We start from the raw sequence: 26760 nt of genomic DNA, 5'->3' as shown, positions 1-26760 counted from the left end.
GATAGGGATATGGGTTCCGTCTCTGGCCCCACCACAGTTTGGGAATCCCATTTCAGCAAAACCATCCACTATTGCCTGCACGTTGCCCAGAGTCACTACCCTTGATATCACCAGGTCTTTCATTGCCCTGGCAACTTGGATCACAGCAGCCCCCACAGTAGATTTGCCCACTCCAAATTGATTCCCGACTGACCGGTAGCTGTCTGGCGTTGCAAGCTTCCACAGGGCTATCGCCACTCGCTTTTCAACTGTGAGGGCTGCTCTCATCCTGGTATTCTGGCGCTTCAGGGCAGGGGAAAGCAAGTCACAAAGTTCCATGAAAGTGCCCTTACGCATGCGAAAGTTTCGCAGTCATTGGGAATCATCCCACAACTGCAGCACGATGCGGTCCCATCAGTCTGTGCTTGTTTCCCGTGCCCAGAATCGGTGTTCCATGGCATTAACCTGCCCCAGTAACACCATGATTTCCACATTGCTGGGGCCTGTGCCTTGTGAGAGGTCTATGTCCATGTCAATTTCCTCATCACTCTCGTCGCCGCGCTGCAATTGCCTCCTTGGCTGGTCCGGGTTTCGCCTTGGCATGTCCTGGCTCTGCATATACTCCAGGACAATGCGCGTGGTGTTCATAGTGCTCATAATTGCCATGGTGATCTGAGCGGGCTCCATGATCCCAGTGCTAGCTATGGCGCCTGGTCTGAAAAAAGGCGCGAAACTAGTATCTGACGGACCAGGGGAAGGAGGGAGGGCCGAGTGACGACATGGCGTACAGGTACAGGGAATTAAAATCAAGAAAGGTGGCTGTGCATCAGGGAGAAACACAAACAACTGTCACACAGAATGGTCCCCCCAAAGATTAAACTGAAAATCCTGGGTTTAGCAGGCCGTTGTTTTCATGGAGGGAGGGGAAGAAAATGAATACAGAACAAATCTATTTTTTACATCTTAAGCTGGCAGCCGATGGTGCAGCATGACTGATAGCCACTGCAGTACGACGACAATGGATACCAGTTGTAATATACCATCTTCTACCAAAAGGCAAGGGGCTGCTGCTGTGTAGCAATGCAGCCCCACGTCTGCCAGCACCGAGATCGCCCTCGGCGTCTTCTGGGTGCTTAGCAGACAATACTGGGCGATTGGCAGAAAATAGCATACTGCAACTGATAGCCATCAGCATCGAGACAGTAGCATGTCTGCCCAGGTGCCCATGATTGACAGCCACTGCAGTACGACGACGACGGTTACCAGTCGTAATATACCATCTTCTACCAAAAGGCAAGGGGCTGGTGCAATGCTACCAGTCATGCTACACCGTCTACCGCCAAAAGGCAGTTAGCTGCTGCTGCTGTGTAGCAATGCAATACCATGTCTGCCGGCACCCAGATGACATATGGTGACGGTGAGCTGATCTGAGCGGGCTCCATGCTTGCCGTGGTATGTTGTCTGCACAGGTAACCCAGGTAAAAAGGCGCAAATCTATTGTCTGCCGGTGCTCTGATGGAGGGGGAGGGGCCTGACGACATGTACCCAGAACCCCCCGTGACACTGTTTTGCATCATTCAGGCACTGGGATTTCAACCCAGAATTCCAATGGGCGGCGGAGACTGCGGGAACTGTGGGATAGCTACCCATAGTGCAATGCTTCGGAAGTTGACGCTAGCCTCGGTACTGTGGACATGGTCCGCCGACTAGAGCACTTAGAGCATTTTATGTGGGGACACACACAATCGGCTGTGTACAACCGATTTCTATAAAACCGGCTTCTATAAATTCGACCTAATTTCGTAGGGTAGACATACCCTTACACAGTAGTTTAAAACAGGATGTGTTATCTATCATAATCCATTAAAACTACAGGGAAATCTAGGAGTGTGGGATGCAGTTATACAAACTAGAATTTGGCCAGAACAATATGAACAACCCATCTCTCACAAAAAGTGACACTGGATCTTTATAATGATGAGAAATAAAAGTGAAACACAATAGAAATGTAAAATTATTTTTCTGGGCAACACTGCAAAACACCCTGATAAACAGATAAATAAGCTCAGCTTCAAAATCCAAACTGAGATAAAACCAACACAAAAAGTGTAAATCAAGCTCTCAAAATGTAAGTGATATGAAATGGCCCCAAAATCCACAGCATGCTTCCTCTTTGAGTAGTGTCACTATGGGTGCTCCACTGTAGGTGCGTCTGCCCCCCCCGCCCCCAAAAAAGGAGAAAAAGAAAAGGACTTTGTTCTTTTGTCAACCCCCTGGGTGGGGGGAGCCCCCTGGACAGGTATCCCCAGCTCCCTGGACTTCAAGAAGTGCCGCGGTTGCAAGGAATTTATCCCAGTGACTGATGGACACTCTCAGTGCTTTCGCTACCTGGGAGAGAAACGCATTCCACAGAAAAAATGGTTACTCACTGTGACGGTGCACCCCCTAAGACTTTATGGAAATATGCTTGTGAATGTATATATGACATAACTGGAATATGTTTTATGCTACATATGCCATGTAACGTATCTCTGTAAAGGTTATGATCTACTGAATCTATTCATCCTATTTGTATGCATGTATCATTTTTGTATTCGAAGTTATGAATGTTGGCTGTGTACTTGCTTGATTTTTAAGTACCCTTAGTAAAACATTTGGTCAGCTTCTTGAGAAAGGAATGTGGAAATTAAGTGCCCAATCAAGAAACACTTAACGAACAATGGATCTTGGAAGGCTCCAATCCACATAAGAAGTCTTCCTGGAGACATTCAAGATAGCATGTGGGCAATGGCTTCTGCCAGTAAAAACTGACTCATGCATGGACATGTGACTTGCCCATATGACTCCAAAACTCCATCTTGGAGCTGGACTTTGCATAGGAGAGAGGAGGGAGTCTCCACCCACAAGAGAAAGTCTATTTAAAACCTTGGGAGACCCCTCCATTTTGTCTACAGCTGGCTCAAGAGATAGCCTCTCCACCCCAAAGGATACCTGAAAGAAACTGGAACAAAGGACAGTAACCTCAGGGGGGTGTGAGTGATTGCTGGACCCAGACTAGAAGGAGACTAGTCTGTAAAAGGAAGCTTACTGGAACACCTCTGAGGGTGAAGTTTTATCTGTATTCAGTTTTCTTACTGTATTAGGCACAGACTTGCATGTTTTATTTTATTTTGCTTAGTAATTCACTTTGTTGTGTCTGCTATTACTTGGAACCACTTAAATCCTACTTTCTGTATTTAATAAAATCACTTTTTACTTATTAACCCAGAGTATATATTAATACCGGGGGGGGGCACAAACAGCTGTGCATCTCTCTCTATAAGTGTTATAGAGGGCGAACAATTTATGAGTAACGGATTTATTTGGGGTTTGGACCCCATTGGGAGTTGGGCATCTGAGTATTAGAGACAGGAACACTTCTTAAGCTGTTTTCAATTAAGCCTACGGATGTTAGGGGACGTGGTTCAGATCTGGGTCTGGGTTTGCAGCAGGCTAGCGGGTCTGGCTCAAACCAGGCAGGGCACTGAAGTCCCAAGCTGCCAGGGCAGGAAAGCAGGGACAGTAGTAGTTTTGGCACATTAGTTGGCAGCCCCAAGGGGGTTTCTGTGATCCAACCCGTCACACTCACCTTCTTGTTGTTGTTCTTTGACATGTGTTGTTCATGTCCATTCCAATCAAGTGTGTGCACGTGTGCAGCTGGAAACATTTTTCCCTAGCAGCATCTGTCAGGTTGGCCTGGGTGCCCCCTGGAGTTGCACCTTCATGGCGTTCAATACAGAGCCCCACCGACTTGCCACCCCCTCAGTTCCTTCTTGCCGGATACTCTGACAGGGTAGGAGGGGGGGTATTGGAATGGACGTGAACAACACATCTCAAAGAACAACAGTTATGAGAAGGTGAGTAACCGTTTTTTCTTCTTCGAGTGCGTGTTCGTGTTCATTCCAATCAGGTGACTCACAAGCCCAAGTTCAGGAGGGGGGTCAGAGTCGTCCACTGATGGGAGCACTGCTCTTCCAAAGGCCGCATCATCGCTGGCCTGCTGGGTGATCTCGTAGTGCGTCGTGAAAGTTTGGATGGAGGACCACGTCGCTGCTCTGCAGATTTCCTGGGTGGGAACCTGTGCCAGGAAGGCCGTTGAAGAGGCCTGAGCTCTGGTGGAGTGCGCAGTGATTAGGGGAGCAGGCACACCTGCCAGGCTGTAGCACTCACAGATGCAGGATGTGATCCATGATGAGATACATTGAGAGGAGACAGGAAGACCTTTCATTCTGTCCACCACTGCCATGAATAACTGGACGGACTTTTGGAATGGCTTTATTCTCTCGATGTAGAAGGCCAGGGCCAGCCTTAGGGAAAATGGCACCCTGGGCAAACTTGTATTTTAGTGCCCCCATCAATCCTGGCCCCTACGGGGCTCCAGGGGCTTCTCCCACCCCATCACCTCTGGCCCCTGTTGAAAGGGATGCCAGAGCTCAGCCGTGGCTCAAATTAAGCACTGGCAGGGTGGCCTGATACTGGCGGGTGCTGGCCGGGCACCCAGCTCTGAAGGCAATGCCACTGCCAGCAGCAGTGCAGAAGTCAGGGTGGCATGGCATATGGTGTATCGCCACCTTCTGCGCTCCTGCTGTGACTTGTGGTGCCCGATGCTCGCATGTGGCTCAAAGCGGGCTTCGCACTGTCACACATGGGCTACATCTTGCCAGAGCCCATGGACTTCCTGGCTCACCTGGGGCACCTTTTCAGATGCGGGGGAGGGGTAGAGGAAACTTTAACCATGATTCCAGAGACTACTTAGGCACCTGAAAACTCTAGGGTTTTTGCAGATACAACTTAGGAATTAGCTGACAGTATCTAATTGTTATATAAAGAAAGAAAAAATATATACAAATGCCAATTAAAGCCACGTTTAAAGTTTATATGTAAATTTAGAACAATCAAGAGATAATACAGCAAGACATTCCCAATCCCAAGCCTTGAGGTATCAGTTCTGGAGCTTTAACGCAGATATCAGAAACACAAATTTGATACTTTGTACAATATCTTTAGTAGAGATAAATAAAAATAAATAAAATCTGCTTACTTTCTCTAACAGACACACTGTGCTACTGCCATTATCTCCTCTATTTTAGTGAATTGTTTTTCACTTAAAACATAATTTTAACATAAGTGTTTTTTCCCCTCTTTTATTAAGAAAGGGAATTAATTTTTCTAAATTATTTTGGCATTTATGTTTACCAATCACAATCATGTATGTGACTCACTAACATTTGACTCCATCATTGCTATTGGTATCATAGCTAAAACTGCATTTATTTTCATGCAAATTTTAAGTTATTTTACAGATATAACTAAAAATACAATCTGAAAATAAGAAACCTTCATCTGCACAGTATCTATAGTTATGTGTTTAGCTAATGTTTTTTAAACTGGCATTACTCAAGTGAGTACAAGCTAAAGTTACATTCTAGGAGGAGACTATTATTTGATTGTTATTCATTATTTAAAGTGGTACAAAGCACAATATGATAACAACAGTAATAATGATAATTACTCCAGCCAGGACAGATTAGGCATTTTAGAACTCACTCCTCAAAGAAATCAATGTAACCATAAGAGAGAAATAAAATTATGAAATGCATAGACAGTCAAAAAACTAAAACAGCAGCACTTTGAAAGAATAAAATTTCAGAGACTATATGTGTATTGCAGGAAGTACCAACAAGTAACAACAACAATATAAGTACTCCAGGGAGGTACGGTGTTTGCAGATGTATCGAGTGCTTTACGCAGAAGTCCCACAACATGAGGGGAGAGGAACGTGCACCCCTGGCCTGTGTTCCTGGCACAGGGGAGAGGAACGTGCACCCCTGTTTGTTGACACAGAACATCGCTGTGGTGTTGTCTGTCATAACCGATACACGTCTCCCTATTAAGTGGTCTCGGAAAGTTATGACCTAACTACTAATACTAAACTAACACTAATAAACTACTGAGAACTAACTATAAACACAGTGACAGTTCAGTCACAGAGACCCCCTTGAGGCTGTCACCTGATGTGCTGGAATTACCTCTAAGCCTGTTTTTCCCTGCCAGCTTGGGACTCCAGAGCCCTGCCTTGTTGAGCTAGACATGATAGTCTGCTGCAACACAGATCCAGGTCTGGTCCACGCCCCCAAAGCTGCAGACTTTAACCAAAACCTGCTCAGCAAGTTACCTATTTCCAGAACCCAGATACCCAACTCCCAATGGGATCCAAACCCCAAATAAATCTGTTTTACTCTGTATAAAGCTTATACAGGGTGAACTCATAAATTCTCCATCCTCTATATCACTGATAGAGAGATATGCACAGCTGTTTGCTCCCCCAGGTATTAATCACTTACTCTGGGTTAATTAATAAACAAAAGTGATTTTATTACGTATAAAAAGTAGGATTTAAGTGGTTTCAAGTAATAACAGACAGAACAAAATAAGTTACCAAGCAAAATAAAACAAAATACGCAAGTCTAAGCCTAATACATTTAAGAAACTGAATACATGTAAATCTCACCCTCAGAGATGTTCCAATAAGCTTCTTTCACAGACTAGACTCCTTCTTAGTCTGGGCCCAATCTTTTCCCCTGGTACACTTCTTGTTAGTTCCAGCGCAGGTGGTAACTAGGGGTTTTCTCATGAGTGCAGCCACTTTTGTTCTGTTCCACCCCCTTTTATATCTTTGGCACAAGGTGGGAATCCTTTGTCTCTCTCTGGGTTCCCACCCTTCCTTCTAAATGGAAAAACACCAGGTTTAAGATGGATTCCAGTATCATGTGACATGTTCACATATCCTGTGAGACTTCATTACTCGCTGGCTGGCACCCAGGTATACAGGAAGGCTTATAAGTAAACACAGCTATTTACCACCAATTGCCCTAGTTAATGGGAGCCATCAAGATTCTAAGCCACCATTAATGGCCCACACTTTGCATAGTTACAATAGGACTTCAGAGTAATACTTCATATTTCTAGCTTCAGATACAAGAATGATACTTCATACAAATAGGATGAACACACTTAGTAGATTATAAGCTTTGTAATGATACCTTACAAGAGACCTTTTGCATAAAACATATTCCAGTTACATTATATTTACATTCATAAGCGTATTTCCATAAACATATGGAGTGCAACATCACAAACACTAAGAGTGGACACTGTCCAAACATGCCTGCAAAGCAAGAGCAACAGGTTCTTCCAGCTAGCCGTCACCAGCAGTAAGAAGGAACTGAGGGGGTGGTGGGTCGGCAGGGCTCTATATTGAATGCCATGAAGGCGCGGCTCCAGGGGGTGCCCAGGCCAACCCGACGGATGCTGCTAGGGAAAAAAGTTTCCAGCTGCCTTGCACACACGTGCGCAAACCTGATTGGAATGGACATGAACAAGCACTCAAAGAAGAAGTGTAGTTTGTGTCAACAACTGAAGCCCAGATCCAGAAAATACAGAGAATTGAGGCTCAAATTCCTACGCAAGGAGTCAGCCCTTCAACCACCTCAGCTGTGGCAGGGAGACCTCACCACAACTCTCTACTTCCAAGGGAGGTAAGCCCAAGAAGACGCTCGCAAGCTACTTACATAAAGCCTCTAAGAAAAGGTCCTTGAGTCCCCATAGCGAGTCCCCATTGAGTTGAAAACTACCTCCAGCTTGATCAGTATCATTGGTACCCATGGCACCGAAGCCATCTAAATCCAGTACTCAGAGTATGTCAGGTTGCCCAAGGACCCAATGGGCATAGGCAAGGAACCACCAGTACCATCAGGGTATGAGAAAGACAGAAAATCTGCCCCGGGGAAGGCTCCACCAGTTTGGACATCATTACCACCTGTGGTACATCAGGCACCAACAGACCATACTATGAGGTCCACATCACTGTCCCCGTCGGTACAAGCCCCTCAGCACTGACAACCACTACTAGTACCAACACCTTCGGCACAGCCGGACTTCCAGTGCGTAACAGATCTTTCGGTGTCTCTTGCATTGGCTCTCCTCTGCTCAGTACCAGGGCCCTTGTACTAAGTTCACCCAGAGCCTTTGACTCGCCGATGACTTCTTGCTGTGCATCGCCCTTTTCGTCTTCCAAGTCAGAAAGTGAACAAGAGGATGTGGTCTCCCAATGCTCTTCTCACCTGCCATATGGTGCCCAATTTCACTATGGACCTCAGTGATATCGTCCTTTTGATCCACAGCCTCCCTGGTTTGGACATCCATGGTGCCAACCACAGGGTTCCTTCCCACCCTCGCAATGGCTATACTGAGATCCCTCGCAGGCTCAAAGACAACAGGCCTCCCGTAGTTCTAATGTGGTTTCTAAGAATAAGTATGGTTTGTGTCAACAACTGAAGCCCAGATCCAGAAAATACAGAGAATTGAGGCTCAAATTCCTACGCAAGGAGTCAGCCCTTCAACCACCTCAGCTGTGGCAGGGAGACCTCACTACAACTCTCTGCTTCCAAGGGAGGTGAGCCCAAGAAGACGCTCCAAGGAAACACACTCCTCCAGCTGCTGCAAGTGCTTCTGAATCCCCTAAAAAGGCAAGGGAGGAACAGGAGGCATTGAGGAGGAAGTTACCCCTCAAGTCCATTTCTCATCATTATCACCAGATGAGACAGTGATGCCCCCTCCACCATCTATCACAGATGACTTCAAACTGTTCCAGGACCGAAGCTTTACAGATACCACTACAAGAGGTGACTGAGTCACACCACAAGCTAGTGGATATTTTACATATCTACAGTGGAGCACCCATAGGGACACATCTCTCAAAGAACCATCATTACTGCACAAGGTGAGTAACAACTTCTTTCAATCACTTCTTCATTAGTGAGTACCCTGATAGATATAATAAATGTAACAAAATAGTAATAAAAAAGACATGTTAAAAATGACAAATGTACAGAAACAGAAAGAGAGAGTAGGCCCTAATGTCTGAAATAGGCTTGGTGGTAATAACCTAGTACATTTCATACAAACATCCAAATATTTGTTTTAATACAGTAGATTACATTCTGTTCTCAGCCAGATGTTTCATTGTCTATTGATCTAGACAGAAGGTAACTAACCGATACAATGGCCAAGTTCTCCTCTTAGTTATACAAGGCAAGCTCCACTTTTACCTTTCACAAAGCCATACTAACTTTCACCTATTCACTTATGTTTTTAAAATGTAACCTTAAGCAACCCATAAATATCTCAAGTTTTTCCTAATTTAGAGCAAATTTCACCAAGTCAGTTGGAGTTTTGACTGAATCAGTATTGAGGGCTGTTCTAATAACTGGGCCTACAAATTTACTTTAATTGTAAGCTTAACTGGAAAAAGTATATAAAAGTTCATAAACTGTTACAATAACCTATAACAACAAATGTTAATAAAAAGTAAGTTAAATTGCTTTTAATAATTAATGTTACAAACAGGTGCAAAAAAAAAATCCATCAAAAAAACTAAGTCCAAACAAAAAGGCCACATCAATATAACTCAAGGACTGAGTTAAAATCATGCTTGGTAAAAAAAACAGAAAATGTGGAACCAAAAATTAATGAATCAAAATTTGTGTGTCAAATATTAGGCCTAATTAGTGGACATAATAAGGAGGGAATTGGCTATTCCACCCATCATTCCCTTTTTGGGTCCTTAAAGAAAGAGGCTTTTGAAGGGGAAGACAGAAAAATGGACAGAGCCTAGTGAAATGAGTTTCACCATCATGGCTGCCCTGCCACCACCTCCTGGACCCAGGCTTTCATCATCCTAATCCTAAGAGATGTCCTGATCATCTCAGGCCAGAGCGAAGAACCCAGGAAACATCCACCCCTATTAGCTCCAGGTAAATCCCAGACACCACCTGGAATAAAATGAGATTGGACTTTAACAACAGCAGCTCCAGCCCAACTAACTTCTTTTTTTACCCAAAAGAACAGTTATTCCACCCTTAATACCATCTAAAAGACTGTCAAACAAGGGGGGAAGGAGGGTCCTTTTAAAACTCTCTCCAGCTAAAAGGAAAGGGAACAAAGAAATGTTAAAATAAAAGTCTTACTTAATACTTTATATTTCAAATGCTTTACCTGTTTTTCCTTCTTTTCCATATCGTTAATAAAAGGCTTAAAAGGATTTTTAATGGTTTGTTTGCTATGGTACCAAGCAGGCTAAGGTGTCTGCATACCAAAACCTGAACCTTGTTTAACATTGTTTAATATTGGACAGTGATTGGGTTATGTTAACACGTAGCTCATATATTCCATCTAACTTAATACAACAGGGCCCAAACCTTCAGACCTTACTCACCTGGGCAGTTCCACTAAAGTCAATCCCAGCAAACAAATCAAAGAGACCGTTCCTCACCTTTGGGAGAATAGGTGAAGGGAGCTTTTAAAGGAGACAGCTCCCTTTCAGCCTGGAGGTCTGACTCAGGCCTTGGCACTGAGGGAGGCTTACCAGCCACACTACACATGCCTGAGAGACCTTTTTAGGAAAAAGTCATCCATACTCTCACCTCCAAAGCCTCTGCAGGTGGAGATTCTGGATTAGAGTGTCTTTTGGTGCTTCTGGGCTTTATCTGAGAAGGACTTGTGGGTATTACAGTCCTTGGTCATGTACCCTTCAATGGGGCATAATCCTTTATCATGTCCACTGGAAGCAGGGAACATAGGGTGAGTAAAAGGAACATCTCAAATTCCAAATTCTTAGATGTCTTTAAGTGCCTGAGGCAAACCAAAAACTATAAAAAACTGCCAAATTCCCCCTTTGCGAATGTAGACTAGAGGCTACATTTACTCTCTAGTAAACTTACTACATTATTTATAGTTATTCACTATTATTTCACTAACATGCCAGAGGAATTGAAATGCTGGTTTTCTTTGAATTCCCTGGCAGGGAGAAGGTGAGGAACAGCTAGAAGAGTGAGGTATTTAGTTTTAATTTTTCTTCCCTATTTGGATGACATTACAAACACTTTGGGGGGGGGGAGGGGAAAGAGGACTAGGGTGGAAGGGTAACAATGATTTCAGTGTCGGGCCTGCCTACTTGGAAGCTATCAGTTTATGAAGAGACACTGTACTAATAATTCTGCCTCCAGATATTTAGAAAGTCATGTATTTAGTTTTCTGTTTCAGACATTCAAGAGGTGGAAATTTGAGAGAAAATTATTATTCTTACAGGTCTATTTCCTTCTGCACACCAGTCAAATGGAAACTACTCACGTATGATTTTTCTTGCAATGCTTTTTCAGAGTGCTGTAGCTGTGGTTCAGACACTGTGGCTGTTGGTATCTTAATAGACTTGCTAAGTGATTTCTTTGGTCTCCCATCATTCTCTCTTTCTTGCTCAGCTTTCTGCTTCAGGCTTTCCTTTTTCAAAATGTTTGAGACTGCTGAGTCTTTTGAATCCTTCTTGGCTTCTGAAACACATGATCTTGGAGGTGGTGGTTCAGAATGTTTTCTATGTTTTTCCTTTAAGATCTCCTTACAGTTATTCAAACCATGTTTTTCCTTTTTAAACTGTGTGCACATTAATACTTGTCCCTGGGGTGGGTAGCATGATGCAACGTGCTTCTTAGAACGCTTAGCATGCTTTTTTTTGCCTTTTGACTTCTCATGAGACTTGTTTGGTGACTTAGTTTCTTCCTCAGACCCTGAATGTACAAAGATAAATGTTTGAGGGTTTACGGGAAAGGACAGTGTTGGTTTGCAGAGATATTCCTTAAGTTCTGTTTGGATAGCAATATCATGGGCACGTAAGGAAGGTGAGTCTATTGTTTCATGTATTCCCTTCAAAGTCTCATTCGGGGGCTTTGGTTTTAAAGATTTGTCAAAATCTGTGTTTGAATATGCTACTTCTGCTTTACCAAAACATCTTTGTGGGTCTTGACTCTCTTTTTCTAAAGTATTTTTTTGAGGAAGGTGTATTACACTATTAATTTTGGTTTCATTGATTAGATTTGCCATCACACATGTTACTTGTCCTGGAACATTCTCTACAGGAAGTTCTAACTTCTCTTTTCTTAAAATAGGCTTTTCATTTATTATAGTGAGTTTATCAAGACTCTGCTTAGAATGACATTGCCCTATCTCAAGTATATCTGTATCAGTAACTATCAGTGGTTTTCCTTTAGCATTCTGGCATACTCCCTTTAATTCTATCTCATTGATTAACCCAGTTTCTGAAGCACTTTCTATAGGAAGGTTTTGCAAGTTGTTGCTTAAAACAGATTTTAGACTTTTTATTTCTGTTTCAGAAAGTTTGTCTCTATGATCTTCCTTCAGTATTTTGCTTAAAAGAGAGTTTAGATGTACTAGTTTTGTTTCTGAAAGTCTATCTTTAAGGTTTTTGGTTAAAAGAGATTTTAGACTTAGATTTTGCTCTTCCCCGGGTAAATCTGATTCCACATCCCATGACAGTCTTTTGTTAGCTCTCAGCACAAACAAATTGTAGTATATCTTCCTTAACTCTTCCTCTGTGATCAACCCTATTTCAGAGAGTCGTTCTACAAGATGGTCTTGGATCTTTTTGCTTAAAAATGACTTTAGATTCATTATTTCTGATTCTGAGAGTACCTCAAGAAGGAAGTCCTGTATATGTCCACTTAAAACAGGTTCTCCTTTTATTATATGTGGTTTAGCAAGACTCTCACCAGAATGAACTTGGCTTATATTGTGTAATTCTGTCTCCAGTGTCATTGGTTTTCCTTCCAGAATGTTCAGCAAGGAATGGTTCTGATGTACGGTCTCTAATTCCTCTTTTGTGATTAATCCTGTTTCTGAGAGTTTTTCTAGGAGATGATCCTGGAGACATTTGTTTAAAAAATCCTTTAGACTCATTATTTCTGTTTCCAAAAGTCTTTCTATGAGAGAATCTTGGAGAGTTTTGTCTGAAGCAGATTTTAGATTTATTTGTTGTTCTGAAAGCCTCTGCTTGTGACAATCTTGTCCTATCCTAGGTGAATTTGTCTCCATAACCATTGGCAATTCGACTTTGCTGATCTGCATTGAGTGGTTTGGGTGCTCTTTTCCTAACTCCATCTCTGTGTTTATCCCTGTTTGTAAATGACTCTCTGCGGCACAGTTTTGTATGTTTTGACTTAGATATTTTATTATTTCAGGTTCTGAACATTTTCCCCTGGATTGACCATTCCTCTTCTTCGATAAATCTGCCTCAGGGTTTGGTTGTCTCTCATCAATCCTTGACAAAGAAAAGTTTGTGTGTTCCTTTCCTAACTTCACCTCTTCAATTAGACTTGTTTCGAAAAGCCTCTCTATGGGAAGATATTGTAGATTTTGGTTTACAACAGATTTAAGATTTATTTCCATTTCTGAAGGTCTCTTCTCACAACTATCATGCATTTTCTCAGCTAAATCCATCTCCAAAACCACTGGTGATCTATCTTTAATTCCCTGCAATGATAGGTTCTGGTGCTGCTTTCCTAACTCCAAATCTGTGATTATCCCTGTTTCAGAAAATCTCTCTATGAGACGATCTTGCAGGTTTTTACTCAAAACAGATTTTAAATTTATTATTTCTGCTTCTGAAAGCCTTTCCCTGGAAATATCTTTTCCTTTTTCAAGTAACTCTTTCTCTAAAACAACTGGTGATCCATCTATAATACTCTGTAGGTTCTGGTATTCTTCTCCTAATTCTATCTTTGTGACTATCCCTATTTCTGAAAGTCTCTCTGCGACAAACCCATCAAGATTTTTGCTTAAAACAGATTTTAGCATTATTACTTTTATAAGTCTATCTATAAGAAAGTCTTCCAGAGTTTTACTTAAAAAAGAGTTTAGACGTACTATTTCTGTTTCTGAAAGTCTTTCCTCTTTGCATTTCTCTGGCAAATCTGTTCTTATAGCCTGTGTTGGGGACTCTTCTTTAACGCTAATCCCATCCTCCTCTAATTCCATTTTTGATTCTATAAGTTTTAATATGGACAGGTGCTGACCGTTCTTGCTTAAAATAGTATCTGCACTTCTTGCTGCAAATGTTGAAGATGCCTTGACAGGTGGATCTTGGTCTTCTTTAATCTCTGCACATGAAAGTTTGTTTTTCAGAAGAGTGAAAATAGGCACTTCTTGATCTTCTTTATTTTCATTCTGTGCACTTGATTGTGTTCTACCTACATGTCTCAAAAAAGGTTCAAACTTGTCTCCACTAAGAATAGGTTGCTGGTACTGTAACATAAAACACAAATCAACTAAGAAAATATTTTCCAGGGGGGATTAATTAACAATTTCTTATATTACAACAGTGCACCAGTTATTTAATTTTCTCAGAACAGTTATTCAAGACTGATTAAATAAAAATGTAAGCAAGAAAAAATGTTCTATGAGAAATTTCAATATGAATAATACCCAAAATGTGTACAAACATTAAATTAATCCAAATAAAAATTCTGTGAGATTGTAAAATGGAAATAAATGCCTAACAGTGAAACAAACACAGATTAAGGCTAACATTTTCAAACTTTAGTGCCTAAAGTTGAGCACCTAAATCCTTATTTATTCACCTAATAAAGAGGCTTGATCTTCCGAGGTGCTGAGCATCAGCAGCTACTATTGCTTCCAATGGAAGCTGTGGGTCCTAAGCCCCTCTGAAAATCAAAGCACTTTTTTTTATGTCTACATAGATATTTAGCAGCCTGACTTTGGGCACTGAAGCTTGAATATTTTGGCCTAAATGATTTACCCAAAGCCACACAAGGAGTCAGTGACAGAGCTAAGATTAAAATTGTGGATTGCCTGGCTCCCTTTCCTGTGCTTTTATCACTAGACTTGACCATGCTGCCTGCCTAGTGCTACTTCTTTGGGAATATGTCCCGGACAACCAAAAATCATAGTCTTCAACCCTATAAATCAAGAAATCTTCAAAATTCTGTGTTAATGTTAAGGCTCTAACATAGGGTAGGTCTACACTTACCTCCGGGTCCGGCGGTAAGCAATCGATCTTCTGGGATCGATTTATTGCGTCTTGTCTAGACGCGATAAATCGATCCCGGAAGTGCTCGCCGTCGACGCCGGTACTCCAGCTCGGTGAGAGGAGTATGCGGCAGCGACGGGGGAGCCTGCCTGCCGCATCTGGACCCGCGGTAAGTTCGAACTAAGGTACTTCGAATTCAACTACGTTATTAACATAGCTGAATTTGCGTACCTTAGTTCGAAGTGGGGGGTTAGTGTGGACCAGGCCATAGACTAACAAAGATAAAATTAAGATGCTACTGCATCTCACCTAAAAAGCTTTGTTAAGCAAAAGACACTGATGATCATATTTTACAAGTAGCCACCTCTAATTTTCCAAGCACAAAACTGCATGCAAGCAAGTTTCTGCACATACAGATCTGTTATTTGGAAGACTAACTTGTATTTTACATATTCTAATGCCTGTTTATTTGCACAGATGTAGTAACAGTGCACACGCTATTATTATTACTATAACTGAAAGAGTAGGTGAAAATTTGGCTCAGAGTAGCTACAGCAGTTCCCCTTCAGAAAAAGCAAGCATGCCTCTCCACGGTACCTAGTTATTAAATAAGGAACTTAGAACTTGTCTACAAGGGAAAGTTTTACCCATTATACCTGTATCACTATATCAGTATAACTGCCTGTTTGGACACACTTATTCTGGTAGAAAAGTAGATTTTTTCGATTTAGCTTAAATCGTTTCCCAAGCGACATAAGCTAACCTGAAAAAAGGCACACATACTGGAGTGTCTACATGGGGGTGTGTGTGTTATACTGGTATAAATATATTGGTTTAAATTCACACTTGGGCTCATATAGATAAGACCATGTTTTAGACCCAAATTTACTTTCAACCCCCACAGAGAATTACTTATATCTGCAGCGCTGTCGCCAGCAGCAGAGCAGAAGTAAGGGTAGCAGTACTCCCCCTACAATAACCTTGCGACCCCCCCATCCCAACAACAACTTTTTGGGTCAGGATCCCTACACAATTATAACACCATGAAATTTCAGATTTAAATAGCTGAAATAATGAAATTTACAATTTTAAAAATCCTGTGACCGTGAAACTGACCAAAATGGACCGTGAATTTGATAGGGCCCTACTTATATCATATAGCTATTCTCTAAAGATATGAGACACTCAGCATTCTTGGATACATGCTACTGAGCAAAACCAAGGAGGGAATTCTCAAAGATTGAAGTCACTGACTCCAGGAGCATGAATCCTGCGTCAGCCCCTGAAATGAAACTTAGATGTCCCCTTATAGCCTTAGCCTTGAGTGTCAATTTCTTTTCAAAGGGAGATGGAAACTACTTAAGTAAAAAGTGATTAAAAAAATTAAATACGACAAAAAAGTTAGAGTCCTCAACACTGTGGAAAGGAGGGTGGATGAGTTATCATCAGGCATCACAATGTATATCTCAGAACAGCCATCACAGGAAATTCACTTAAATTTTAAAAAGAATAGTCACTTAGGGTATGTCTTCACTACCGGCCGGATCAGCGGGCAGTGATCGAGCCAACGGGGATTGATTTAGCGCGTCTAGTCTAGACGCGATAAGTCGATCCCCGAGTGCTCTCCCGTCGACTCCTGTACTCCAGCTCGGCGAGAGATGCAGGCAGAGTCGACAGGAGAGTGGCAGCAGTCGACTCACCGTAGTGAAGACACCGCAGTAAATAGATCTAAGTATGTCAACTTCAGCTATGTTATTCACGTAGCTGAAGTTGTGTAACTTAGATCGAGCCCCCCCAGTGTAGACCAGACCTCAGGGTGAAATGTTTGAGAGAAATAGTTAGACCTAGGTTTGGAGCACTTTAAATAAACTCACTATTGACACTGATGTATTGAAACAGTCTGTATATTGCAAGTAGATACCTGTATTTCTATTACTGGATAATTTTCTAAACCTGACAGGTCAGGCTTCTTTGATGATATGCCTGCTGGTTCCAGATCTTTTATTACTTCTTTGCCACGACTGTTTCCCAATTTTGTTTCCCTCTCTAGAGCTATAGCAATAATACTTTTTGAGTCCACAATTTTGCCTTGATCTTCTGAAGATTTCCTCTTCCGATTTTCAGATACTTTCTTAGTTGGCAGTTTTTGAGAAATAGTAGATGCAGATATTCCAGTCTCTCTGGTAAGAGAAAGAGGATTTTCTTCAGATTCTGCATGTTCCTGGGCATCACTTAAATCTGTTTTCACACTTCTCAGTATGGTCTCTGCAATTCTCAAGGGCAGGTCAAAATCCTTGCTGGGTTCAGTCTGTAATTAAAGAAAAAATAAAATTATTTTTTCTCTAATAATTACTAATATTTTTTAAAGGTCAAAGTCCGAAACGCAGCCTAGAATGAGTAGAGGCATCTCTCATGGAAGTCTCTGTGTCAATTTCAGCAATGAGCTAAATGGTGGTATATAGTTAATCATCAGATTTGGGTTGGTACAGTGGGAAAGCAGTTAAATTGCACTGATTTGGCATTCAGCAGTTTGCAAAACAATCACACTTTACACATTAACTTTTATGAATTTACAACAGTGTAGCAGAACAAAACTTGGCCCACTGAATAGGGAAACTAACAAAAGGGTGCAAGGTAAAGTAAGCTCCCCTACTTTAACTTAAGCCCATGCTGTTCCCAACACCACAGGCTAAATTCACCTCCGGCGAAAGCAGGTGCACAATTCACACTGATTTCAAAAGGAGATGCACCCACTCAGACCAGGACTAAACTACTACCCAGAGAATCCTACACTGTTATAAATTACACTCATTCTGCAGACCCATTAAATGCCAAATCTGTGCAGTACTTTACCATTCCCATCTGTTTTATAATCAACTTTCACCACCATTTATGTAATTGGTAAATTTGGCCCAGTCTGGATTTTTTGCTTATAATAAAAAAATCCAATATTATTTAAACATTTGAAAGTAAAAATAAAAAAAAACCTTTAACAATATCTCATGTAAATAGCTTTTAAATATCCAACATTATGCCAATCAATAAAACAGAAGCTACAGAAAGGAGGATAAAAGTAAATGAAATGAGAAAATGCTACATTAAAATAAAATGTATCAGCATTACAGTACTTCTATTAAGGGCCTCAGCCAGCTCCCACCGAAGTTAATGGCTAAACTCCCATTGACTCCAATGGGGAGCAAGATCAGGCCCCTAGAAAAGGTAAACAACATGATCAAAGTTAGCATTCTTTTGATTTTTTAAAAATTCCTATATATTACAGGCATTGCTGGACAATAGGTTCCCAGATAAGGGCTTTTCCTACAGAATCTGTCATAATGAGTGCTACTGTCTCTGAGTGTACATTGTCTTGATGACCTGAATAGATTAAATGTTTTCTCTCTTGCTTGAAGCACTTGCTAGTCACTCCTGTCAGTCTGCTCTCACAGATGCACAGCATTTCAAGTCCACAGTTATGCACCTCCCTCCCTTTGATAGTTGAAAGACTGTTCTCACGTTCCAGTAACTGACTCTGAAGTGTTTTCTTGCTGCCAGCCTCAAATTTTGGGGGGTTCTGCTTTCACCAGGAGACTTCATGAAACACGAAGGGTCAGAAAGTGTTCTCTATTAAAATGTAATTTTTATCATATCTATAACCAATGAGGTGTGTGCTTGGTTTGTTTGTTTTAAATAAGCTAGTTGGTTAGCCTTGCTCTCAAGCATCTCCACTTTATCTGGGCTTGGAACCGGCAGCATCCACATCAAAGTGCAGAAAGTGGGGTATCAAAAGATAGGAGAAAAGGCATCCCCTAAACTCAACAATGTATAGAAATAAAAAATATACAGTACCAAAACAAAACAGAGTTTTCAACTCAAATGTCACCTGAATGCTAGTGTTTAGCTGTCAGAGCTGGAGAGCTATTAAAAATGTTAGATAGAAAACTAATGCCTTCCAAAATAAATGCCTATGAAAGATTCTGGACATTGGATGGAGAGACTTTATCAGCAACCAGCAGCTCATCTCCACTAGAAGGAAGCATTGGATATATTTGGGTCATCTACTCTGCATGCTAACATACAGACTCCCACATGAAGCTGTCAAGTGGAAACCAACTAGTGTGAAGAAATGAGGGCACTCAAGAGAAACCCTTAAGAATTCTTAGAAGGGAGGGTAGACCAGTCTATCTCAACACCATAGAACGGATGGAAGCAGCTGCAAATGACAGAGAGGGATGGAAGAGACTAGTTTCTGCCCTGTGCACCAACATTGGTGCGAGAAGGATGTAATCATAATAATTGTTGGACAGACATTCCCTTTTCTAGAAATAGGATTATTTTCTTGTTTGTCTGGGGAAACAAAAATCTAAATCTCTGAAAATTCTTCGCATCATATGTGACTCACAGAAAAGAAAATTATTTAAAACTATGCTTGGTACTTGGAGTGCCTTTGTGCTTTCTGTTTATGAGATAACAAGTATATCTTGGGCTGTATAACCTACAAGGCCAAGGTGTTTATAGGAAATGTATTCTCAGGCCAAAGAGTTTACTGATCCAGTGTATGGTTTTTAGTGAGTTAAGAGAAAATGTCCTCAGGTTATTAATTATTGAAGATCTTAATTTACATATTAATTCTTAAATGAATGGGGGAATAGGCTGTCAAATGGATATGAAAAGTAAATGGTTTGAAAACAGTTTTTAAAACGCTTTGGGTCCTTCCACTCTATCTTCTCTCCCTCCTTCACTCTTTCCTTACAGTTTAACAAAGTTCTTCTCATGAAAATTACTGCAATATATTTCTACTTGCATTGTTCTCAAACTAGTGATCTGTAAGTGTGGAGTTTCTCCCTGTGAAAGCAAACAATGTAAACACAAAAACGATATCCTGGTAACAGGAGTTATGCTGGGAAGAGAGAAATGGGCTCAAATGAATGTTTTTCAGAAGCTGCGGACTTCATTTTCTTTACTTTTGGTACTTTTCCCTTCTCTCTCCCTCCCTCTTTTTCTTTTCTTTCTTTTTTTTTTGCTTCAAAGGAAGAGGGTCAAATAAAACTACAGAATCTGATTTTTCTAACTGAACAGTCACCAACCAATCCAGTTGAACAGGCACCAACCAATCCAGTTAAGCATTCTGGCTATTAGGTGTATGGTAAGCTCTTCAAGCCCTATTTATGAAGCATGGATGAATGGGGGAGAAAGTGCGTGAGAGGATGCATATGTGCAGATATATGGGTGTGGGTGGGAGAGAGAGAATAATTAAAGTTACAAAAGAGAAGTCAGGGTTGTGAAAGATTTTGGGGAGACATGAGAAAGACAATTATAGCAGAGAAGTTAGAGTATAAAATATAGGAAATGGAAAGGGACATAAGGAGGTGGAGGGAAAGAAAACAGACACAAAGATGACCACAATCTAGCATGGAAAAATAACGCCAGAGTGAATAAAAGCAACAAATCAGAGACACTCAAGTTACATTTTTAAAACTGTATTAGCAATATGTTACAATAAACAGTGTGTGACTGTTTAATTCATTGCAGCTGCAGGGTCGGAGGAGAGTGTGTGCTTCTAGTGGTGGTGCAAAGGCATAGTTTTTTTTCCATCATAACTAGTAGGTGTGAGGTAAGTGTTCCAAGCCTTGTCCACAATATATATGTGTGTGTGTGTATGTGTATATATATATATATACACATATACACACACACACACATATATATATAATACAAGTGAATTCCAGCTACCCTTGCACTGAAGGGTGGCAGTCAAAATATAATTCAGACTGGGTAGGAAAAATTTTAGCCAATGATATGAGGGCAAATCTCTACTCAGACAAAATTTGCTATGGGATCTTTAATGTCTACTCAGGATAGACAGGTCCTCCATTTATATCATATCTTCCAAATGACTACCACCACTCCATCACTTGAAGATAAAATGAAACCCTGACCACCTGGTAGCCAATAGGAGTTTTGCCATGGATTTTAATGGAGCCAGCATTTCACCCATTGAGTTAAAGAGCACAGAGAGTTAATCCACCTACATCAGAAATGTGAAGAGCTGAGCTGACCCCTGCTGAGATTTGAACTAATGGTTTCAGGGTGTTATGGTATTTCAAACCCTAAGTACAAACATCAACATTTCATTCTATGAAAATGCAATTAATTTTTAAAGAATAAACACCTTTACCTCAGTTCCAGACAGCTGCTCTTCCTGTAACTGTGAATCAGCTTCAGGTGAGAAAAGAATAATTAGAAACTATATACATTCTTAATCTTACTAACAAGATATGATGTGCATCACAAGCAGAAAAAATGTTTAAATTCTAATTTATTCTTAATAAGTTTAAGGGACACTGCCAAGTTACACAAAGCAGGTAAAAAACTGATTTACTTTGTAAATTTCATCTCCTAAACTAGTTAGATCACCAGGCTGACTAGATAATAAATTTCAACAGATTACTTTATGCAATTTCACCTATAACTACTGAGATACCTACTAACAATATACTCTTTAAATATTTCCTTTACAGATTTGAAACATTCAATTCTAAAGCCTTTATTATGTTACTGTAATAACTGACAAAACATCAGTCTTATTCACAAAAGGCTGACTTGTATTCCAATCACTTGATTTACTTCTTTATACTGAACATACTGGATATTTGCCAACATGAGAAGTATAGTCCCCTATCTCTGTATGTAATTTTACTGTGTACTGCTTAATAATAACTGAAAACACACACCAGGATAGATTTTTGCTTTGGTCAAATCTCATATGTAATAACATGTCCAATACAATTCATAAAACTGAATGTAACAGCTCACAATAGGTCATCTACAACACCTGGTTACTGATAACTCATATGCATAACCTCCCAATATTCACACCAATTCTAGCAAGTCATCCATTGACTAATCATTACCATAACAAATAGCCTGTCACAAACCTTAAAATTCACCTCACAGGTTTGCATGGCAGTATCTCTAAAACACATGGCATCTCCCTAAATTATAAGGAAAAACAACTTAAAACTGAACTAAGACCAAAATTCGGAGCACATATTTTGACTCTGACTAAGACTATTTCCCTTCTCTAATATGGCCTCTTTAGTTATTTAATTCATAATCGTTTATATATATATACCAACTATACTTAAAATTGTGAGCAAAGAGAATTATATATTTTGCATCAGTAAGAGGCTCAAAAATTGCAGTTTTTGGCACTGTCCTTGCCGCTCGCCATTTTTTAAAATATGAAATACTGATGTTCTCCAAACCTGATGTGTCAGAACAGCTTCTGATTGCTTCCTCAGTAGCATGTTGTATCTTTCCAACCATTTCCTTGAAGCGAGAAGCCTAAAACCCCAAAAAGGTGAAAAGTGGAAGGTTATTTGTCAGTATCGTATCTGAATTTCTCCTCCTGAGTTATCTTCATTACAGAGTCACACTTTTAGATGTGCAAATTCTCAGAGACGTGTAGAGACATTTTAAATCTGTCAAGTAAGCTCAAACTGTAGCTCTGTATGTTGTTAATAAACTCTAGAAAGAGACCATTTCTTACTACAACTTTTCTTTTCATCAGCTCATTCTGTCAAACATAAGCCAAAGACACAAAAGGAAGTCTCTCTTCTTGCTAGGTGAAGTTCAAGAGGGGGAAGCAAACTACTGAGATTAGTGCAGATGGCAGTTACTTTTATTTTGTATGCACAATGATTTTAATAATTATAATAATAATATAATTCCTTGCCAAAAGTTAATTTAGAATGGTGTTAAGGTTGAGGGTACATTTCAGTAATCTAGAATAAATACATTATATGGATTATTACAAACTGGCCCAGTATTGCTCTGTATGGTCACTAGTCAGTTGTAAGTGGACCCAATTGCAGGGTTACTATCACTTGCTTCTAAGTCAACTGAGTCTGGGCACATTCAGTGTTTCTAGCTCTGGGGTCTTAGAACACATCTATAGGGTCCAACCCTGATATTCTATGATTCTAAGTGGTTTGAAGGGACCTCAGGAGGTCATCTAGTCCAACCCCCTGCTCAAAGGAGGACCAATCCCCAACTAAATCATCCCAGCCAGAGCTTTGTCAAGACTGACCTTAAAAACCTCTAAGGAAGGAGACTAACTGGATAACCCATTCCAGTGCTTCACCACTCTCCTAGTGAAAAAGTTTTTCCTAATATCCAACCTAAACCTCCCTCACTGTGACTTGAGACCATTACTCCTTGTTCTATCATCTGGTACCACTGAGAACCATCCTCTTTGGAACCCCCTTTCAGGTAGTTGAAAGCAGCTATCAAATCCCCCCTCATTCTTCTCTTCTGCAGACTAAATAATCCCAGTTCCCTCAGCCTCTCCTCATAAGTCATATGCTCCAGCCCCCTAATAATTTTTGTTGCCCTCCGCTGGACTCTTTCCTATTTTTCCACATCCTTTTCTTGTAGTGTGGGGCCCAAAACTGGACACAGTACTCCAGATGAGGCCTCACCAATGCTTAATAGAGGGGAATGATCACGTCCCTTGATCTGCTGGCAATGCTCCTACTTATACAGCCCAAAATGCCGTTAGTCTTCTTGGCAACAAGGACACACTGTTGACTCATATCCAGCTTCTCATCCACCGTAACCCCTCGGTCCTTTTCTGCAGAACTGCTGCCTAGCCACTCGGTCCCTAGTCTGTAGCAGTGCATGGGATTCTTCCATCCTAAGTGCAGGACTCTGCACTTGTCCTTGTTGAACCTCATCAGGTTTCTTTTGGCCCAATCCTCTAATTTGTCTAGGTCCCTCTGTAGCCTATCGCTACCCTGCAGCGTATCTACCACTCCTCCCAGTTTAGTGTCATCTGCAAACTTGCAGAGGGTGCAATCCACGCCATCCTCCAGATCATTAAGGAAGATATTGAACAAAACTGGCTCCAGGACTGACCCTTTGGGCATTCTGCTTGATACCGGCTGCCAACTTGACATGGAGCCATTGATCACTACCCATTGAGCCTGATGATCTAGTCAGCTTTCTATCCACCTCATAGTCCATTCATCCAGCCCATACTTCTTTAACTTGCTGGCAAGAATACTGTGGGAGACTTGGCTGATGCTCATCCATTGAAAGTGGGGCACCACCACCCAGCCACCCTAGACCTCCAAACCAGAGTCTCCGAGAAATGGAAGATCTTCCAGGAACTCCCAGTCACTTATACATGTTTGCCCAGAGTTCCACGTAGGCTGTGGGCACACTGGGCTTCTAGTTTATCCGATCTGGAACAATGAGGCAGGAAAGCAAGGAACACAGGTTTCGCAAAAGAATTTCTTAACCAACAAGATTTTATGGTTAAAGTACTCGAGAGAGATACCGATCTCTGAAAACAACAAAAGTTCTGAGAAGCATCCTCCCCATTTCTCATCTCCAAAGTTTGTCAGTGTTTCTAGCTAGGCAAAGTACACCCTGCACGTCCTTCTTATATATCAGTGGTCCCCAAACTGTGGGGCATGCTCCCCTAGGGGGGCATGGAGGAACGTTCGGGGGGGGCAGGGCCTGGGCCAGCTCCTACGGGGGGCAGGGAGGGAGTGCCACCAAGCCCTGCTCCACCCCCATCTCTGCTATGGCCCTGGCTCCTGGATGCGGCTCCGCTCCTGCTCCTGCCCCCAGCCTCAGCCCTGGCTGTGGCTCCATTCCCAGCCCCAGCCCTGCCCCCAGCTGTGGCCACAGCCTCAGTCTCCTTACCCCTGTCCACGTGCCCACCCACCCCGCCCCCAAGTTGCAGCCCTACTCCCGGGGGGAGGCCCAGATAGGGTAAGCGGGAGGCATGACAGTGAAAAGCTTGAGGACCACTGTTATATGTGGTGATAATTGGCCCTCATGCACAGAGCACAACCCTGCACTTAAGTACAGTCTCTCTCTGAGCTATGTGCTTAAACCAAGAGCTACAGACTGCCCCCAGTAATCATGCTTGCCCCATCCCCCATGTGGGTGTTTCGGTAGAAGGCCCATTGTTCCATGGGGATGAGCAAGCAGTTGAGAATCATTCAAAATCCCAGAATGCAATCTTAATAGCGCTTGGTGACAGTCCTTTAAGGAGATTTGAAACACTTTGCAGGGCAAGGCAATTATGTGAAATTCAGTAAAACAGGCAGATTTTGAGGAAGTTTAGATGTGTTCAACGCAATATAAAGTGACGTTCATAATCTGTTTCCCCTCCAACTGTGTGCAGGGAGAAAGAAAGAGAGAGAATGATGTTATTATCCCCAAATCAAGCATTATAAACCCATGAAATTCAAAGTTAAGATTAAATTTAAAAGAAACTCTAAACACTTAAAGTATGGAAATGTTATGTTAGGGCACCCAAACAACCTTAACTCTGTCCTGTTAGCTACTTGAGTGGGTTAAACAGAAAGACCAGCATCAATTCATCTGTTACTAATAAGTGACTTAGAAGGATAGTGTTTGAGAAATACTCACATGCACTAACATGTTCTCAAATTTGTACTGAGCTTAACATAAATCCAAAATTTAATGAAAATTAGTCTTATTTAATGGTAATGTTTCACCAATATGAAAAGCAACAATAATAAAGTGTACACAGAATGCTTTCTACGTGCTCTCTAGTTACCATATTCTGCTCTGTTGTCATTTTAGGTCCCCTTTTCATGATGAGTTGGTCTAAATACTCAGCCTTTTCGGGCCATGTTTTCAGACCCCGATATTCCTTTTTCATTTTTTCCAATCTAAAGTGAAGAATCAGTCAAGACATTTATATCTAACCTTGCAGGGTTGTTCATCAGTGACTACAGCATGTAACTAAGGAAAAGGCCAAAGAGCTTATTGCATGAACTCACATTTTTTGGCATTTACAATTGCTGTACAGTTAAAAAACATAAGAACTCTAGATTCAGTACACATATATCACTACAATAGACATTTTCCTCACCAACTCACTTTGTTTTAAGGACAGTCCCACCAGTGCAATTTCAAGGGTATTCTTCCACTATGCTGTCAGACAGACAGAGGTGACAGCAATTACAACTAAGATGCTCATCAAAGAGGTCATCCTCTTCTCATTCCTATTTGCTCCTCTTCTTTGAGTACTTCCAGAAATGACTGTAGCACATTAGCTTTACTCTGGTTCTACCTTTATTTATAAGAACAACTCTCTATCTATTTCCTAACAAAATCTTTTCTGGGTGAATGTCTGCACTGGTATAATCAAGTCATAGTAAAATTAGCAGATAAAGAGAAAAATTGCATGTGACTGTGCTGCCATCAGTGTAGATTGTGAAGCATGATTCTGCACAGCATGAAGGCAAAAACAGTAAGTACCTACTCATGCCCCCATATCAAATCTATTACTACTACTTTTTTAAAGAACAATGAGGCTAAGGGCACAATGAGGCTAAGGGCACAAGTTAAATAAGAAGGAATCCATTTTGTCTCCTCTCTACAAAAGTGCACATTTCTTGCCTTTTTCGAGGAGACGTTCTATTCAGAACACTCTGAAGCATTTCTAAACCATCAGAAGGCACATCAGATTTTGTAGGAATATCCTTCTCAAGAGTCTCTTCTCTCACATTCAGATCTGGGGATAAGAATGCTGGGTATCCCATGTGTTGTGATGTGGTAATATTACTGCAATAAAACAAACCTTTATAAGATCAGTAGTAAAAGAAAATTGTGTAAGGATAATGCACAATCATCTTTACAAAAACAATGAATAATCTCTATGCTACTTCAGGGTCACTGTAATGTCACAGGTAATAAATTAGATGTTTTTTCCCCCACAGGACCTTAGATATTAAGATTTTATTTTGGAAGAGGAAGAGAAGTCCCTCATCTCATAATGATGACCGATGGCTCCAAAGTGA

The 26760-nt window shown here is 41.2% G+C and overlaps 1 protein-coding gene across 1 annotated transcript in view; it reads right to left on the bottom strand.

The window, feature by feature from the left end:
- Positions 1–26760, bottom strand: part of C2CD6 (C2 calcium dependent domain containing 6) — a 74922-nt gene that overhangs the window by 3961 nt on the left and 44201 nt on the right. The window contains exons 9-15 of the mRNA XM_054043632.1: positions 26360–26524; positions 25512–25626; positions 22180–22258; positions 21090–21130; positions 16836–17222; positions 11209–14169; positions 10295–10351 (exon numbers count right to left, since the gene is read on the bottom strand). Of these exons, the coding sequence (XP_053899607.1) occupies positions 10295–10351; positions 11209–14169; positions 16836–17222; positions 21090–21130; positions 22180–22258; positions 25512–25626; positions 26360–26524 (3805 nt within the window). The remainder of the gene's footprint in view (positions 1–10294; positions 10352–11208; positions 14170–16835; positions 17223–21089; positions 21131–22179; positions 22259–25511; positions 25627–26359; positions 26525–26760) is intronic.

Source organism: Malaclemys terrapin, chromosome 11 (genome assembly GCF_027887155.1).
Source record: "Malaclemys terrapin pileata isolate rMalTer1 chromosome 11, rMalTer1.hap1, whole genome shotgun sequence".
Classification (NCBI taxonomy): Eukaryota; Metazoa; Chordata; order Testudines; family Emydidae; genus Malaclemys; species Malaclemys terrapin.
This window is presented reverse-complemented; position numbering and strand designations above follow the sequence as displayed.